The sequence below is a fragment of the Vulpes lagopus genome, chromosome 11, assembly GCF_018345385.1.
Source record: "Vulpes lagopus strain Blue_001 chromosome 11, ASM1834538v1, whole genome shotgun sequence".
In the NCBI taxonomy this organism is placed as follows: Eukaryota; Metazoa; Chordata; class Mammalia; order Carnivora; family Canidae; genus Vulpes; species Vulpes lagopus.
Genome location: NC_054834.1, coordinates 71,556,364 through 71,573,536, shown reverse-complemented (window position 1 = coordinate 71,573,536; position 17,173 = coordinate 71,556,364). Strand labels below are relative to the sequence as shown.

The 17,173-nt window shown below is 52.9% G+C and overlaps 1 protein-coding gene across 4 annotated transcripts in view; it reads left to right on the top strand.

The window, feature by feature from the left end:
* Window positions 1-2,275: 2,275 nt before the first annotated feature.
* CTTN (cortactin) overlaps window positions 2,276-17,173 on the top strand; it is a 32,398-nt gene continuing 17,500 nt past the window's right edge. For 3 of the 4 annotated variants that reach the window (XM_041721951.1, XM_041721948.1, XM_041721950.1), the window contains exons 1-8: window positions 2,276-2,336; window positions 6,076-6,172; window positions 8,682-8,768; window positions 8,875-8,948; window positions 10,764-10,893; window positions 14,850-14,960; window positions 15,959-16,013; window positions 16,853-16,963. In XM_041721951.1, the coding sequence (XP_041577885.1) occupies window positions 8,682-8,768; window positions 8,875-8,948; window positions 10,764-10,893; window positions 14,850-14,960; window positions 15,959-16,013; window positions 16,853-16,963 (568 nt within the window). In that variant the 5' untranslated portion in view covers window positions 2,276-2,336; window positions 6,076-6,172. Of the gene's footprint in view, window positions 2,337-3,504; window positions 3,575-6,075; window positions 6,173-8,681; window positions 8,769-8,874; window positions 8,949-10,763; window positions 10,894-14,849; window positions 14,961-15,958; window positions 16,014-16,852; window positions 16,964-17,173 lie in introns of all 4 variants that reach the window. The other variant, XM_041721949.1, reaches the window with a different exon arrangement.

The following is a 17,173-nucleotide window of genomic DNA, read 5'->3' as shown; positions in this document are numbered from 1 at the left end:
CACACCCCCTGCACCGTCCGTGGTAACGTGGGCGGGAAAACACGTTCTTTTTCTCCAAACTCCCCACCCGCACCCCGCTGTTCCCCATGCATACCTGGTTCTTTACCACCTCTATGTCTCTGCTTGAATTTCTCCCTGTTCCAGGGACCCCTTTCCTACCTTTTACATCCTTTTCCTGCTTACTTTTTTTTTTTTTTTTAAGATTTTGTTTATTTATTCATAAGAGACACACAGAGAGGCAGAGACACAGACAGAGGGAGAAGCAAGCTCCCTGCAGGGACTCTGATGTGGGACTTGATCCCAGGACCCGGGGATCACGACCTAATCTCAAGGCAGATGGTCCATCACTGAGCCACCCAGGTGCCCCCTTCTCCTGTTTACTTTGAAAGCTCCAGCTGGAAACCCATCTGACTGGCTTCACCTCTTGAGCCCCTCACTTTGCGCCTCAAATGTACCAAGTCCAAAACTGTATTCTCAAGCCGACCCTTCAATCTGGGTGCTTCTCTCTCCCCCTTTCCCCCCTCCCCACCTCCCTCCATTTTCCCTGTCTGAGCATCTTCAGAGGGGCTAGGGTCATCTCTTTGTAAGGAGAGATTTCAGATTTTAGAATGACAAAAGTGATTATTGGATATTCTTTAAGCAGAATTCAGGGGACCTTGATAATCATTTGATTCCATGGGATGTGTGTCTTTGCACCATATCCTACTTCTGAAGAAAACAGACAGCAGGGAGCATCTGGGTGGCTCAGTGGTTGAGCGTCTGCCTTTGGCTCAGGGCGTGATCCCAGGGCCCTGGGATTGAGTCCCACGTCAGGCTCCCTACAGGGAGCCTGCTTCTCCCTCTGCTTATGTCTCTGCCACTCTCTGTGTGTCTCTCATGAATAAATAAATAGATCTTTAAAAAGAAAAAGAAAACAGACAGCAGTGCAAATAATTCTTGTCTGTAAATAATGCAAATTAGCTGAGTTTTGTGAAATACAGTTGACTATTGCCCGATGGATAGACTGGTTTTTGCAAACTCATGTCAGCATTCCCCTGGCTTCTCCTTTGAAAAGCTGGAACATCTTATTGCTTCATTCATTATTAAGTCATATAAAATCTTTGACATGCACTCATTTTACAGGTAGATGTTTATGAAAATCACTTTATTAAAAAAAAATTATCCTTTAACACCTGACATCTCCTTTCCCACTCCTAATACATCCTTGAACCTGATAATCTAAGTTTCTAAATGTCTCTTGTATCTACTCATGTCTCTCCATCTTACCTACTGTCACCAATTTGCTTGCACTGGCTGTCCTAGGCTCCTACTTGGCTGTCTTCCCATCTATTCCCCACACAGCAGCCAGAAGAATCTCATTACAATTCAAACTTTATGATGTCTCTTCTCTGCTCAACTTCCTCTAAAGACTCCCCATTTAATATTTATTTAGATCAAAGTCCTTGCTGTGTTCTGCTGGCCTCTACATGACCTGGCCCCATCTTACCCCGCTGCCCTGCTTCATCACCATGCTTCTGCTACACTGATCTTTTTTCAGTTCCCGTGCCTCAGGACCTTTGCACATGCTATTTCCACTGCCTGGAAAATTCTTTCCTCCTGACCTCCTTACTTCTACTTGGCTTTTAGATCTCGGTGCAGATGTTAATTGCCCAGAGAATCCGTCTCTGATCTCCTTGGTGAGGTGAGGTCCCACCTCCTTCCCAGTACAATTCCACAATACTTTTGACTTCCTTATAACATTTATCTTGTTTCCTACTTATATATCTGTGTGATTATGCCTGACTTCCCTTCTAAGCTGGAAGGTCCCTGAGGATAAGGTCCTTGTTTATTGTGCTTTCTGCTCTTGATGCATATATGGTCTTGTCTGGCTGAGTAAATGGGTGGTGGGTGTATTGTGTAGGATGCCTGGGTAGATGGACGGCCGAGAGGGTGGAGGATGCGAGGACGGGGGAAGAACGGGGGTGGACGATGAAGCTGCTGGGCCCTCCGTGGCTGGCCAGCACGGGGGGGGGCGGGGCTGCGGATCCTGGAGCCCCCCCCCCCCCGGCAGCGTCCGCCCGGCGCGCGGTCAGGGCGGGCGGCCCCCGCGCGGCCTCCGTCTCGAGTGGGCTCCGCGGCCGCACCGGGCGGGGCTCGCGCCTGCGCCGACCGAGGGCGCGGCCGTGCCACGTGGGCGCGGGAGCAGCCGGGGCCGCGGCCGCCCACCCGGAGGGCGCGGGGCGGGGCCTCGCCGGGACCCGGATGCAGCCCCGCCCCCGCCGCGGAACCGGAAGTGGACCGGGCGCCGGGAGCCGCAGGCGCGGCGGGGTCGGGGCGGCGGAGCGAGTCGGGCGGCGGTGAGCGAGCGCGGCCTCCTCCCGGGGGGGGGGGGGTGAGGGGGGCGGGGGCGGCTCCCCGGCCGGTGCCCTGGGCGCCGCCGGCCTCGGAACGGGAAGGAAGCGGCGGTCGCTGCGGTCTCGCCGCTCTTCCGCTCGCGGTTGCGGGCGCGGGGGGCGGGGTGGGGCGCGAGCGGGGGCTGGGCTCGGGGAGGAGGGCTCCCGGCTCCGAGGGGGGAGGGGGGAGGGGGAGGGGAGCGGGGGGAGGGGCGGCCCAGGCCCGGGGGGCCTGGGGGAGGGGAGCGGGGGGAGGGGAGCGGGGGGAGGGGGCGGCCCGGGTCCCTGGGGGGAGGGGGAGCGGGGGGAGGGGAGCGGGGGGAGGGGGCGGCCCGGGCCCCTGGGGGGAGGGGGAGCGGGGGGAGGGGAGCGGGGGGAGGGGGCGGCCCGGGTCCCTGGGGGAGGGGAGCGGGGGGAGGGGAGCGGGGGGAGGGGGCGGCCCGGGTCCCTGGGGGGACGGGCGGGGGGCCGAGGGGCGGGGGGAGGGGAGCGGGGGGCCGAGGGGCGGCCCGGGTCCGGAGGGCGCACCTGCCCGCAGGTTCTGGCCGGGGCACGGGAGGGCAGCGCCAGGCGCAGCGGCGGCTGCTTGGGGCCAGGGCTCTCCGTCGGGAGCAGCCCGTCCCCCGGGCGTGTGGGAAGGCAGCAGGAAGGTCTTTTGGGGCCGTTTTATGCGTTTGCGTCTCCTGACTGTCCCGGGAGCTTAGTCCCCCCACTGGGGCTCGGAGGAGAGGGGACGGGCCCCGAGAGCTGGAGTCTCCGGGGGAGGAGCCCACCTCCCGCTGACCGCAGCCCTGGAGCAGCCGAGTCCCCCGACCCCCGACCCCGACCCCGACCCCCGTCCGGGACCGCCCCGCGGCGCCCCGTTTGGGCTGAGTCGCCTCGGCCCCGCGGGCTGGGTCCGGGGTTAACCCCTTGGGTTCTGGCTGTGCCGCCCCTGCTGCGCTGCCGGCCTGGCCGGGGCGTGGCGGGGCAGCCTGTCTTCCCGGCGCGCGCCCAGAGCCCCAGGCGGCAGGAAGAGCCCTCAAGGTCGCTCCCCAAGGCTCCGGAATAAGAGGAGAGGCAGGGGCTGCAGACTCGTCCGTACCCTGTCTCCCAGTGGTACAGCTGGCTTCTGGCCGCTCCGTTTCCACAGGGATATTATCTTTCAAGCACTTGGAAGTGGTTGTAATCTGATTCTGATTTGTTGGGCGCCCACAGCACAGGTAGGTGCTCAGAAAGGGTGTGGTCGAGTGCCTGAGTCACTGGGAGCCTTGCAGGATGGCAGTGTGTCCCAGCACCCACCTGTCACACACTCACACTGCGCGTATGTGACTGTGCAGCCTGGTGCTCAGAGCCCGCCGAGCTGCACACCCAACCTGGGGGGGGGGGGCTTTCCCCTGTGGAAGGGTCGTGTGAGGGGTGGGCCTGGGGGCAGCTGTTTGGCTGCTCCAAAGCCGCCTTTTGCTCCCTGCGTCTCTGCTGCACTGGAGATAGTGACTTTAATGGGAAGCTAGAACTATCCTGTAGAGTTTTCTACTCAGTTTCTGTGGCTGTACCCGGTGACATCACACTCGTGCAGACTTGAAGAATATGTGTGACTGTTTGCAAGGAAGGTCTGTTGATGGTGAGAAGTGGTTTTTGGTAATGGTTTCATTGAGATGCAATTCACACACTGTATAATTCACCCATTTAAAGGATACGGGTAAGTAGTTTTGTAGTATACTTGCAGAATTGTGCAACCATCATCACAATCAATTTGAGAATAATTTTGTCACCTCAGCGGGAGGGAATCCCTATTACCTCTCCTTCCAACACGAGGCAACCGGTAATCTCTTTGTCTCTCTAGGTTTGCCAGTTCTGGATACTTCATGTAAATGATGCTGTAATATTTGAGTTTTTGTGTCTGGCTTCTTTCCCTTGGCTTGTTTTCTACAGTCATTCGTGTTGTAGAGTCTGTCAGGCCTTCACTCCTATTTATGGCCAAATAATATTTCATTGCATGAATGGATCACATGTACCCACGTGGTGTGGGCATCTGTGTTGGTTTTGCTTTCTGGCTATTATGACTAATATTGCTGTGAGCATTCCTGGGCAAGGTTTCGTGTACACATAAATTTTCCTTTCTTTTGGGTGAGTCTCTGTGGTTGGAGATTGGTTGGGGGTTGGGATCCCTGGGCCAAGTGGTAACTGTGTTTAACCTTTTGAGGACCTGCCACACTGTTAACTCATTTTTTGGTCCCACCAGCACTGTGGTTGGGATTTCTGGTACCCTCCTCCAAGACTTGTTACAGTCTGATTTTTTATTTTAGCCATCCTGGGATGAGTGCTGAGGTAGCTCACTTGTGGCTTTGATTTGCATTTCTTTCATGGTTAATGATACTGAGTGTCTTTTCATGAGCTTAGTAGCCATTTATTTATCTTCGGAGAAATGTCTACTCAGAGGCCCCCCTCCCCCCCCCCCCCCCCCCCCCCCCCCCGCCCCAGTTCCCTGTTCTTAAGTTTTCTGGCTTGTGCTTTTGGAGGCCTATCTAAGAACTGTTGGCAGATTGAAGGTGATGAAAATCTATACTTAGGTTTTCTTGTGAGAGTTTAATGGTTTAAGTTTAGCTTTGAGATCTTTGACCTGTTTTTTGAGTTAATTTTTGTGTGTGGTGTGAGGTAGGGTGCCAAAGGCCTTATCTTTAGGTCCAAGAAAATCCCAACTATTTACATTTTCAGTTATTTCTGTGATTTTTTTTTTTAATTTAAAATTTTGGGGGAGCAATAAAATTTTGGGGGGTAATACATTGTAGATTTGAGGCTCTCACCAGCTGCCCTTGGATAGACTTCTGTAGATGCTTGCTGTTTACAACACTAATCTCAGTACCTAGCATAAGCGGAGCAGCCTACAGAAGTTAGAGTTCTCAGGGGACTGAGGAGAGAGGAGTGATATAGTAGGGTCAGGAAATTGAATGTAGGGAAGGCTAGCAGAGCACCAATCCTCCAGTTCCTAACGTGTGATGAGGCTGCATGCTGACGTAAGCGGCTTGGGCTTGTGTCTGGCTTGTTCCTAGGGAACGAGGGGACTATTCGTCTGCTCTGTAATGTCTAGCAGTACAGTGCCCGTGGAGGCTGTTGTCTCGTGTTGGGGGGGGGGGGGGAGGTGGTCATCGGTGCCTTGGGGGAATTGGAGTCTTGATCTCTGTGTGATAACCGTGTCTGCTCATTAGAGGCGCTACCCGCTTCTGCCCTGCTCCCCGAGTTGTGCCACTTCTCATCTAGATAGCCATCACTGTGCTGCTTTTGTCTCCCAGCCACTTCATGATCCCATCAGAGTTTTCCTTTTATTTTTTTTAGGCTCACGGTAATATAATTTTATTATTTTTAGCAAAGTCATAATTTAGAATGAGCAAAAAATGGAGACATGTAAGAATCATAGCCAACAGAAGACGGCTGCTAACGATTGCAGCAATAATTTCCGTTTGCACCAAGAAGAAAGTTTATACAGCTATAAATCTTCTGAAACTTCTTATTTTCCGTAGTTTCTCAATGTGTCTGAAAATCGTTTGAGTTTTTAGGTTAGTAAAATGCAAATCTTGTCATCCTCCCTTCAGATTTCTTTACAAAGCCTTGTGAAGCGTAGGAGGATGTCAGTTTCCTGAAAGGACCTGCACACAGAAGCATTTGCCCAGAGTGCCTGTCAGTAGACTTCCTTCTGAGCTTTTTATTATTCATCTTTTTACAGACAGAATCACTCCCAAATGCCTGGAAATTCCTCACCGGATCCCTGGGCTTTACACAGAAATTCGTGAGCAGCCTTTCGTCTTCAGCCGGAAAGAAAGGTTTGTGCATTTGGAGCGTTCTAATCTTCTCTCCCCTCAGACTGTCAGGGTAGGTCCCTGAGGAAGGAGAGGAGTGAGTGTCCTCCCTCTGGGTCTGCGGAGCTAGGGACAGTAATTTCCTGGGAGGAAATTTCATGGTTTAAAAAGTAAAATCAAGGGGCGCCTGGCTGGGTCAGTCAGAAGAGCATGCAACTGTTGATCTTGGGATTGTGAGTTTGACCACTACGCTGGGTGTAGAGATTACTTAGAAATAAGTGAGTCAGTCCCGTTTGCAGTGTTGCCTGTGGTTTAGAAAGAGAAAGGGATCCCAGAAAACTCTGGAGTGCAGGAATAGGAAGCATCTCTGTCCTGGGAGGAACCACCTACCTGGTCCCTTGTGCGTGTGCTGTGGAAGGTGGGAGGAGCTGCCAGTCATGATGGTAGGAAGCAGGTGCCAATGCTCACCCTGTCCTCTGAGGAGGCTGGCTTCCAGAAGGACCAGTGAAAATCGGCTCTGCCGTGTCCTAATGAGTCTATGAAAGCAACAGGCAGCGATCTCTTTCACCTTTGCCTTTGGGGGACACATAGCCTCTCTGGCCCTCCCCAGAGACCCTGTTCTCAGCAGTTGGGACCTCAGTGGCTTGATGTGTGGGCAGCCGAAGTCGTGCAGTTGGGTGGCCTCTTTCTAGTGTGGTGCCAGGGACAGACTTGACTCCGAGAGGCAGGGACTGTGGGCAAATCACTTGACTTTCTAGCAGCTGTTTGTTCTTTTTTTTTTTTTCTTTTTTTTTAAGATTTTTTTAAATTTTATATTATTCATGAGAGACACACAGAGAGAGAGGCAGAGTCACAGGCAGAGGGAGAAGCAGGCTCATGCAGGCAGCCTGATGTGGAACTGGATCCCAGGACTCCAGGATCATGCCTGGGTCGAAGGCAGGCACTAAACCGCTAAGCCACCTAGGTGTCCTGGTTATTTCATTTGTAAATGGGCATGTGCTCCTCCCAGGGCTGAGAGTTTAGTCTGTTTGCTCTTTAAAATTGTGTCAAAAGCGGATTACACCTGGGAAATTCTTGCTGTGCTTGAGACAGCTGGACAGAGGGAAGCAAGGTTTGAGGTGGCCTTGGAGAGACAGTTGATGCTGCCTTACACCCTGGCAAACTGCTCCTGCCCAGGTGACAGTGGCAGGAGTCACATCTGGGAACTTGAGAGCGCTGTGCACTGATTCGCTCCTCACTACCACCTGGAATCTGGACTTGAGGCCCAGCAGAGCTGGAGGTGGTGGTGGGGGCATATCTAGATGGGTTCTTGGGCTCGTGGGGGGCTTTTGTCCTGTGTGATTTCAAGCCACGGAAGCACCAGAGTGGCACCACAGAAAGCGTCCATTGGATGTTCTCAGTTCACACACATGGACAGAGCTTCGGAGTTAGAATAATTTTCCAATTGCTTCCTGGCCTAGGTGAAATTGTATTAAAACTTCTGGGGAAAAGAAGTCCGTTCTCATAGTCTAGTTCTCTTAGGAGAAGGCTTGTGGTGTTCAGCTGTGAAGCAACTGTCCTTGTTCTGCGTGCCAGGTAAAACCTTCTAGCTGGGGCAGAAAGGCCACAGCCCATCCTCAGGGCTGCCTGGTATGGGGAAAAGTTTGCATTTCATGTACTGGGTTCTTCCCTGGATAGATGGTGAAGCGAATCTCTAATACATCACTTGAAACATTTATTCAGTTGTCAGAGTCTAAGTTAAGGAAGTCACTGTTACGTGTCCAGTAAGTACTTGAATTCAGAATGGGTACTTTTTGTTTTTTTAAAGTTGTGGTAAGTTAGGTTTTACACTCAAAATGTTGGGTGCTTTCATCTGTTTGGACAAAGCTGTTTTCATGACTCCGTGAAGGAGGGATGTATTCTTAATGAAGTAAGCGCACATGTGGCTTTTTTATTTTCCAGAAAATTTTCTCATTTGAATTGAAGCCAGGGTCGGTCTGTCCTCTTTTCTTTTCTTTTCTTTTCTTTTCTTTTCTTTTCTTTTCTTTTCTTTTCTTTTCTTTTCTTTTCTTTCTTTTCTTTTCTTTTCTTTTCTTTCTTTTCTTTTTTTCTTTTCTTTTTTCTTTTCTCTTTTTTTTTTTCTTTTCTTTCTTTTTAAGATTTTATTTATTTATTTGACATAGAGATAGAGCACAAGCAGGGGGAATGGCAGGGAGAGGAAAAAGCATACAGGGGCTGAGCAGGGAGCCCAATGGGGGGCTCAATCCCAGGACCCTGAGATCATGACCTGAGCTGAAGGCAGATGCTTCACCAACTGGGCCACCAGGTGCCTGAAGCTGGAGTGTTTCTCACGCACGTTTTGCATGCCATTTGAAAACAGTGTTAGAAACGCAACCTTCTGTTTCTTTTTTTTGTGCTTTTGTGGTCGGCGTGGGGATGATGGATGCTCCCTCGCTGGCCTAGCTACACGGCCCCCGAGCTGGGTCGGAGTTGGGGAGCCAGGGGCTGGGAGCCATTGGGTCAGCCTCCGTGACCCTGTACTCTGCTCTTTCAGATGTGGAAGGCTTCGGCAGGCCATGCTGTGTCCATCACCCAGGACGACGGGGGCGCCGATGACTGGGAGACTGACCCTGACTTTGTGGTACGAGTCACCAGCCCACCCTTGCTGTACTTGTCCTGAAAGTGGCTTTCCTCTGGTGCTCATGTGGGCCGTGTGGACTCTGCTGATTGTTTATTCTTCTTTTCAGAACGACGTGAGCGAGAAGGAGCAGAGGTGGGGGGCGAAAACTGTGACGGGGTCTGGGCACCAGGAGCACATCAAGTAAGACTCTCTCCATGACGGTGTGAAAATGGTGCCCTGAAAGGCGGAGGGCTGGTTGGGTGGGGTGCTGGCCCATGTTGCTCACGTGGTCCCCTGCTTGCCACGTGCATGTCACTGTGTCCAGCGCAGTGCTGCTGCCACACAAGGCGAGTGAGACGCAGTGACCTCCACCTGCACATGCATGTGCTCATGTGCGCAGTGACATCTGAGTCCCTGTTGCAGACGAGTCTCATGGTTAGTTCCAGGGTCCGTTCTATGGGTAGTGGAGGTCTCCTCACGGGTTGTCGTTCCCTGCACTTGCCGTGCTGGGGTCACGTTCCTAACACACACCATGTCTCTGAATGCCTGAGACCTGAAACATCCTCCTCCTGTTATTTTGTTATAATTTTACTGTTTTATCTCTGTCCTCTGGGTCCTGGGAGCCAGATTCTAAGCGCTGTGTTCCTGCAGAAAGCCCCACATAGGAGAACTGGATGATAGCCCTTGTAGGGGAACGTGGCCTTGCTCCCGACTTGGTCCTATCATGAGCTGTCACATCTGCGGGTGGCGTTTCCTTGTCCCGAAGTGTAGATAAAAGCTCAGACTTATGTTTAGGTCGCACTGGCAGCAGAAGGTATCCTTCCGTCCCTGCGTATAAAGGGCCGTCCCTGACCCAGTGGCCTGTTGGGGCTGTTGGCAGAGTCTGTCTTACTTGGCCCCACTGTCTTTCAGGAAAGTGAAGCTGTTCTTGGCTGAGAAAGAGTCAGTAAATCATGAAAGAGGGTGAGGTCTGGAGTGTGGGGATTTTAGACTCCAGAGTCTGTTCCTCCCTGACTTGCTGAGCCCAACCCTTCACAGAAGTCCCCAGAGGATGTAGAGAGAGAGGGCCCTGGGCCTGCCATGAGGGGAGCCAGCCTCATCGTGGCTCAGGCTGCCTCCCAAACGGGTTAAGTCACCTATTCCTCTCCTCATTTCCTCCATTCCCGTGGTTTTGAGACATGTCGGGTGTTGTGCAAGCTCTGGTAGAGCAGCCTCTGGGAATGTTCCAGGTGCCCTGTGGTCCTTCCAGGTGTCCTTCCTCCTTCTGCTCCAAAGAGGGTCGGGCAGTGGCCAAGCCTGGTTTGCTTTCTCGCTACACTTCTGAGATTGTTGTCCAGATGTTGAAGGTGCGGACATGGTGTCCCCTGGACATCCCAGAGGGGTGACCTTGTGCTACTCTGGCCTCCTGATGGTAGCAGCTATAGAGGCTCCCTCACCGGCCAGGTTGTGACCACGCCTTGTGATCTCTTTGACAGTTCCTAGTATTTGAAGTAAAAAACGGCTTTGAATGATAAATTCTGAAAGTCTTTGATTTCACCTTTGAATATTCAGAAAGTTGGGATAGTTGAAGTAAAGGGACACTAAGTGTTTGGCCTCGCTGCCCTCCACCAGTGTCCCCAGGGTATCTGGGGTAAGGGGCTGCTGACTTGGTTTCCCCTTCTGCTTCGGGGTGGCGCTCACAGAACTGGTTCTTCTAGTCCCATTACCTAATGATTGAGCACCTTTTCTCTGTTTGAGAGAAAGTCCACATTTCAGGTTAGTGCCTGCAGGGGGGTGGGATGTGTCCCTGGGATGTGCAGATTAGTTTCTTTTTCCCCTTGAACGTGACTGGTTGCTGCTGGAGTAGGTGGGCCAGCTGGCAGAGGGGTCAGGAGAGCATGATGAGGGTGGGGACTTGGGAGCACGGAGTCACAAGCCCTGCAGGCTTACAGGGATGGCCCCGGTCCTCTTGTGTCCTCCTGAAGGCGAGGGTGCGCTTCTGTTCTGTCAGTTTTGTTTTTCTCTCTTCCCTTCAAGCATACACAAGCTGAGAGAGAATGTTTTTCAAGAACACCAGACCCTCAAGGAAAAGGAGCTTGAAACGGGACCAAAGGCCTCTCATGGTTATGGTGGAAAGTTTGGTGTGGAGCAGGACAGGATGGACAAGGTGAGTGGGCGGCAGTGCCAGCTCTTGACGTGCACGTGGTTGGCAGAGTCGGTGCTCAGACCTCCTTGGACTAAACCTTTTTGGTCATTTGGGGGAGATGAGATTTGCCAAAAGGAGTCCTGTGTTGACTGACCTCACTCGTAAAGTGCTCTTGCTTTTAGAAGCTCTGAGGATTCTCACGGCTGCCGGGGTGTGGGTGACGCATAGGGAGGCCAGCTCTGTGACCAGGACGGAAGCCCTGCAGCCTCTTGACCATAGGCGTGGACAAGACCACTGCCTATAGCTGAGCTTAAAGCCTAACCTGGGCCAATCTGTGGATTGGAACCAAATCCAGGGGCTCCCTGGAGCTCCCTGGAGCTGGATGTCACAGCTGAACATCGAGCCAGCAGATGTGCTGGCATCCTTCATACATTAATGACCTTCAGACAGGAGTCTGGCACTCTGGATGACACAGTCTCCACGCACAAGACAGGAGAGAGCCCTCACTCGGAAGACGGGGGTGAGCCTCCCGTGAGCCGTTACCAGTGGAGTTTAGACATCTCGCTGCACAGTGGCAACATTGTTGACCGGATGCTTCGGCCTTTCATGGCACGGCATTGTGTGTCTTCTCTGTCCTGAGAGACAGGGAGCAGATGAGCTCTGGAGGGCTGATCCCTGCCCCCTGCAAGAGAATACAGAGTAGGGGGCAGTGTGTTGAGTGCTTCTCCATTAAGGCAATTTTCTTTCTTTTTCTTTTTTCTTAAAGATTTATTTATTTATTTATTCATGATAGAGAGAGAGGCAGAGACACAGGCAGAGGGAGAAGCAGGCTCCATGCCGGGAGCCCAACGCGGGACTCTATCCTGGGACTCCAGGATTGCGCCCTGGGCCAAAGGCAGGCGCCAAACCGCCGAGCCACCAGGGGATCCCCTCTTTTTTTTTTTTTTTTTTAAGATCTTATTTATTTATTTGAGAGAGAGTAAGGGAGATAGCGACAGAGATAGCAAGAGAGGGCAGGAACCCGGAGGAGAGGAAGAAGCAGACCCCTTGCTGAGCAGGGAGCCCAATGTGGGACTCGATCCCAGGACCCATGACCATGACCTGAGTTGAGCCCAGCTCAACCACTGAGCCACCCAGGCGCCCTTCCACTAAGGCAGTTCTTTACGTTCTCCAGACATCCTTGTAGACATGAGTTTCCCAGTCTGACCCAGCAGATGTCTGCCTTTATTCTTTGTAGAAGGGAAACTGTCAGCTGATACTGAGTTCTGGTTTGTAATTCCAGACCTGTACCCCGACTCCCCACCCGCATGCACAGATCGGATTCAGTGTTTGAGTGTAGAATGGCACTGCCGTGTCACAGTTTGCCATGCTGCACTGTGTTACTGCTGAGTGGATTGGGAGGGGTGCTATGGGCACCCCAAACCAGGTCTGCAATTTGCCTAAGCTGGAATTGGACCAGGGAAAGACACAGCTGCAGGAAAGACACAGGGACATTTTCTCGTGGGACTGTCATTCCCAAAGAGGTCTTGGCAGGGAAAGTGGGGAGCAGAATCTTTGGATTCTTAAGAAAAAAAAAAAAAAAAGCCTGGTAGCTTTTCATAGTGCAAACAGACCAAAACACCTATGTGCTCAGGACAGTGAAAGAATCAAGTAGGTAGAAGCTTTTCCCATCCCAAACAGCCTGTGGGACTGTGGGCAAGTAAAGCAGAGAGAAGTTGGTTCTCAGTCTGGGCCCCCAGGTCTGGGTTGGACATATGACATATTGGGGAAAATAGTATCGAGGAGGAGCCTGATGACAGTAAGATCTGGTGTTAACTTCTGGCTTCCCTGCTGCTCATGGGACTGCCCCCCTCACCCTCCTAGCACCTTGGCTCAGGCCTTTCTAGTCCCAGAAGCTGCTCTGAGGAGCCCCTTCCTGTTAGTCCACTTGCAGCGTGCATATGTGTGCGCACACGTACACCCACACCCACACCCACACACACACACACACACACACACGTGCCTTCTCCCTGTTGTCCTCCGTTCGGTGTCCACGTTGCCGCCTCTCCATGCAGGCTCTTCGGGGTCGGGGCTGGGACTGTCGTCCTCACCTGTGCTTGGCCAGATACCGCGAAGGTGCTTAGTGACGTCTTATGAGGGCCCAGGCTGCACATCTGGCTGATGCATCCACAAAGGCCAGGCGACTCAGCAAAGCGCTCTCGTGCCTCTTGGGCTGATGGAGTGGATAGCGTCCCTTCTAGAAGAATCTAGGGATGCTGATGTGGGCTCATGGTTCCACCCTCTATGCTTTCACTAGCTCACAGTTCCTGGGGACCCAATTGGACGAGCTTTCAGAAATAACTGTGATTCCCAGACCAAGTAACTTTGAAGTTATTTGTAACCAGTTCTTCTCGGAAGTTGGAAAAAGCCCTGAGATCTCTGTGTTAAGACTTGAGGATAGTGTGATACTGACTTTCACAAGACCTGTGTCTCAGGTAGACACATACCTTCCAGAGGAGTGTGGTCTGGGCAGGCGTGGCAGCTGCGGCCCCTGTCTGCATGGTTGTCAGGCTCCCTGCCTTTTGGCTTAGGCTCCAGCTGGCCATGGCCTAGGAAGTCGGCCTCGTTCCTGGTCTCAGCTGCACCCGGAACTGGAGCGTGCATCCAGGCCTCAGATGATGCTCTGCCCAGGGCTGACCTTTGGTTACAAACATAACTTTGTCAATCAGGTAGATCTGTTTTGATTAAAAAAAAAAAAAAAAAAAATCTAGAAAATTGCGAAGCTGTCATTCTGGCTACATTTTTAGAAAAGTTTTCTTAAAACTTTTCTGTTGAGATTGATGTTGGGGGGCTCCTTGGGCAGGCTGTCCCTCAGGGTTGCTCTGTCACACTTCCTGGGTGAAACCCTGGAGGCCATGGGTGTTCCATCAGTCCTGACATGGAGCAGACTCAGGGAGAGGAGGCAGTAATGCAGCCCCGGAGTTCCCAGTAAAACTCCACTGCTTTTTCCCCTGGAATATGATGAAAATAGACTCCTGGGTTGCTTGCGGAGGGTTGACAGCGACACTCACCCTGCTTTAATTGAGCCTGAACCCCGGTGTCCTGTGAAGCTCTGGAGAGACAAGTGGTGGGGCATTTTTGGGGTGCTTTCCAGGACGTGTGACTGTTGGGAGCAAGAAGGAGGATTTGGAGGTGCCATCCCCATGCCCACACTGTGTCATAGGGCCCTACCGTCTGTGGTCGCTGTCCACTCTGGGGGCAGAGCCAGGTGCCGGGAGGCTGGGCAGGGCTGGGGGCTGCTCAGGGTTTGGTAGTAAACATGTTCAGGTTCGTGGGCTATGGGATCTCTGGCACTTTCCTGAATTTGGTGGCTGTATCTCAGAGCTGGTCTTACTGTGTAAATGAGCAGCTGTAGCTGTTCCAGAAGCTTTATTTACTAAGAGCTAGGTGCCTGGGATGGCCCAGAGGCCGTGGTGGACAGGGTCTGCAGCGGACAGCATGGCAGGCAGAGGGCAGTGGAGGCCACCTCCTCCCTCAGGGCTGTGTGGAGACACAGTGGCACCTGCTCCTTGGTAGACTAGCAGCTGGGTGTGTGGTGACTGAAGGATATCCCATCTGTGCCTCTGTTAGGAAGGGATTTCTGAAAAAAAAAAAAAGGGATTTCTGGTACTTGTTTCCGAGTCACAAACATGCCTCTTTTTAGCAGAGCAGTAACTGTGTTGTCACCAGTCTCTGAGGGCAGGCCAGGTGTCAAGGGCCGGGTTCAGGCAGTAATTGGCCTTAGGGTTCTCGACTTATGTCCGTCGTGTCCAAAGTCCCGGCTGGCAGGGTTTCTGGCAGCTCTAGGGACCCCCATCTGTAAGCGTTCACACTGCCTGTGTCGTGGGGAGGAGCCAAGCCTGGGCCACTAGGGGCCAGTGTCGTGGGGGTCTCTGCCTGGGGGTGGCGGGTACAACCATGGCACCAGCAGCTAACACGTTCACTCCTCACCATTTCAGTCAGCTGTCGGCCATGAGTACCAGTCGAAGCTCTCCAAGCACTGCTCCCAGGTGGACTCCGTCCGGGGCTTTGGAGGCAAGTTTGGTGTCCAGGTGGACAGAGTTGATCAGGTGAGTGAGGAGTCGTGGGAGCCAGTGCCCGGGCGATCGGGCTGCTCTCTCCAGACCAGGCAGTCTGCGGAGACTCTCAAGGTAGCTAGAGGTGCCTCAGACATGGCACTGCAGGGTGGGTGTCCTGACCTCGGAACTCCTGGAAGCCCCCCGATGGGGCTCAGGTGATGGACTGGCTGTTCTAGGAGCGGAGACAGGAACGTGGAAGGATCTTTTTTGCTATTTGCTGTAGAAAGCCTCCTGTTGGTATCTACTCATCAGGTGGACCAGGGACGGTCTTAGATTTGCCTGAGAATGTGCCCCTGGGGACTACTTCTAGCCACCCTCCCTGCACAGATGTCCCTGCAACAGGGCAGAGTTCAGGGCAAATGCAGCAGAGTGCCATCCCTGTGCCCGTTTCCAGGGCCAGGACCTGGTGTCCAGGTGCCTTTTGGCACTTTGGGCCTCAGCCTTTCCTCTGATTCACTGATGGAGGGCTGTCAGCACCTTTGTTTTCTGTCCTAGCAGTTGAGGACCTGGACTGTGCAGTTGCAGCCCAGTCTACATTCAGGCTTTGCTATTTATTAGTCGTGGTTTTCTATTAGCGTCTGTTAAACAGGGTGGTGAAGCCCTGTCTCCCCGGGCTGAGCACGCAGAGGCCCCCACTGCACCTGTTCTCATTCCTGATGTCAGCATTGCTCTTGGAAGAGCTCATGTGAAAAGGTTGCCTGTGGCCGTGGGGAGTCTTCCCAGGCTGGCATCGTGGGGCTAAAACCCACAAGCAGAACTTGCTGTGCAGCTTGGCCTGCGCAGCCCATGGGGCTCTGACGAATGTTTTATGGCCCGAAAGTGTCAGATGCCAGAACTTGGGGCATCAGTTAGACCTGCAGCTGCCTTAGGAAATCAGAGATCAAAAAATAATGTGGCTGGTGTTCTTAAAAATGTCTCATGTATTGTGGGCTCAGATGAACTGATTTGGAGGCACTTAAGAACATGTTTCCTTTTTTTGGTAACTACAGTCTGCTGTAGGCTTTGAATACCAGGGGAAGACCGAGAAGCACGCCTCACAGAGAGGTAAGCTGTGCTGCAGACAGGAGGGCAGCCCTGCCCCGCTGCGCCAGGCCAGAGAGAGCACTGTCATCAGAGGTGGTTTCCTGGGGAGGACTGTGTCACTATGGGGCTCCCCAGGCTGTGGCAGAGGCTGCCTTTTCTTCCTCTGAGCATTGTTGTACCAGGAGAGTCCACTCTTGGGCTCGGCTGGCAACAAGCTCACTTTCCCCCCAGCCTTGGAAACCAGAGCCTGAGATCACTGTCGCTTTACTGGGCGTGTGGTCCTCACGTGGTGCTGGCTAACCTTCAAGTCATGCCAGTCTTAAAGCCTTTTTTAATTTTCTTTCTTTCTTTCTTTCTTTCTTTCTTTCTTTCTTTCTTTCTCTCTCTCTCTCTCTCTCTCTCTCTCTCTTTCTTTCTTTCTTCTTTTTTATGGAAGCATGTTATTTTTTCAAAGTGCTTGGTGTACTTTTTGTGAGCTGGTTTACGCCTGTGTCTTGCGTGTCATTGGATGCCTTGGGGGTGGGCGCTCTGTCCATCTGGCCTGGCACGGACCTTTCTAGTCCCTTCGGCAAGGGGTTTGAGCTGCACAACTTGCTTTATTTGAACAGTTAATTTCTGCAGTGGGACCGCAGCTTCTTGTGCCATTGTGAGAGGCGCCCCTCTTGGGGTTGCAAGGGATTGCACTCTGGATGGAGTCTGGGTTCACTCCTGCATGGCTATGGGGGGCCTTTTAAACTGTGCGCTTGATCTCTTGCCGTGTCCTGACTCCAAAATGTATTTGTCTTGCTCAGTCGAAGAACCGAGGTGACAGTTGAGCCTGTCATCGAGCTTCTTTACTGACTGCCGCCGTGTCTCCTCAGACTACTCAAGTGGGTTCGGTGGCAAGTACGGCGTGCAGGCTGACCGGGTGGACAAGAGTGCCGTGGGCTTCGACTACCAGGGCAAGACGGAAAAGCACGAGTCACAGAAAGGTCAGGCCACTGGGAGCACCACTTCTCCCTGTGTGGGGCCTGCCTCCTCCCTGCTGCACACTCATAGGTGTCCACACCAGGGATTTCTCTCCCCATGCCAGCTGGCTTGTGTGGCATTTCTGCTGTTTTTGTTTTTTTTTTTAACATTTTATTTATTTATTCATGAGAGAGAGAGGCAGAGACACGGGCAGAGGGAGAAGCAGGCTCCTC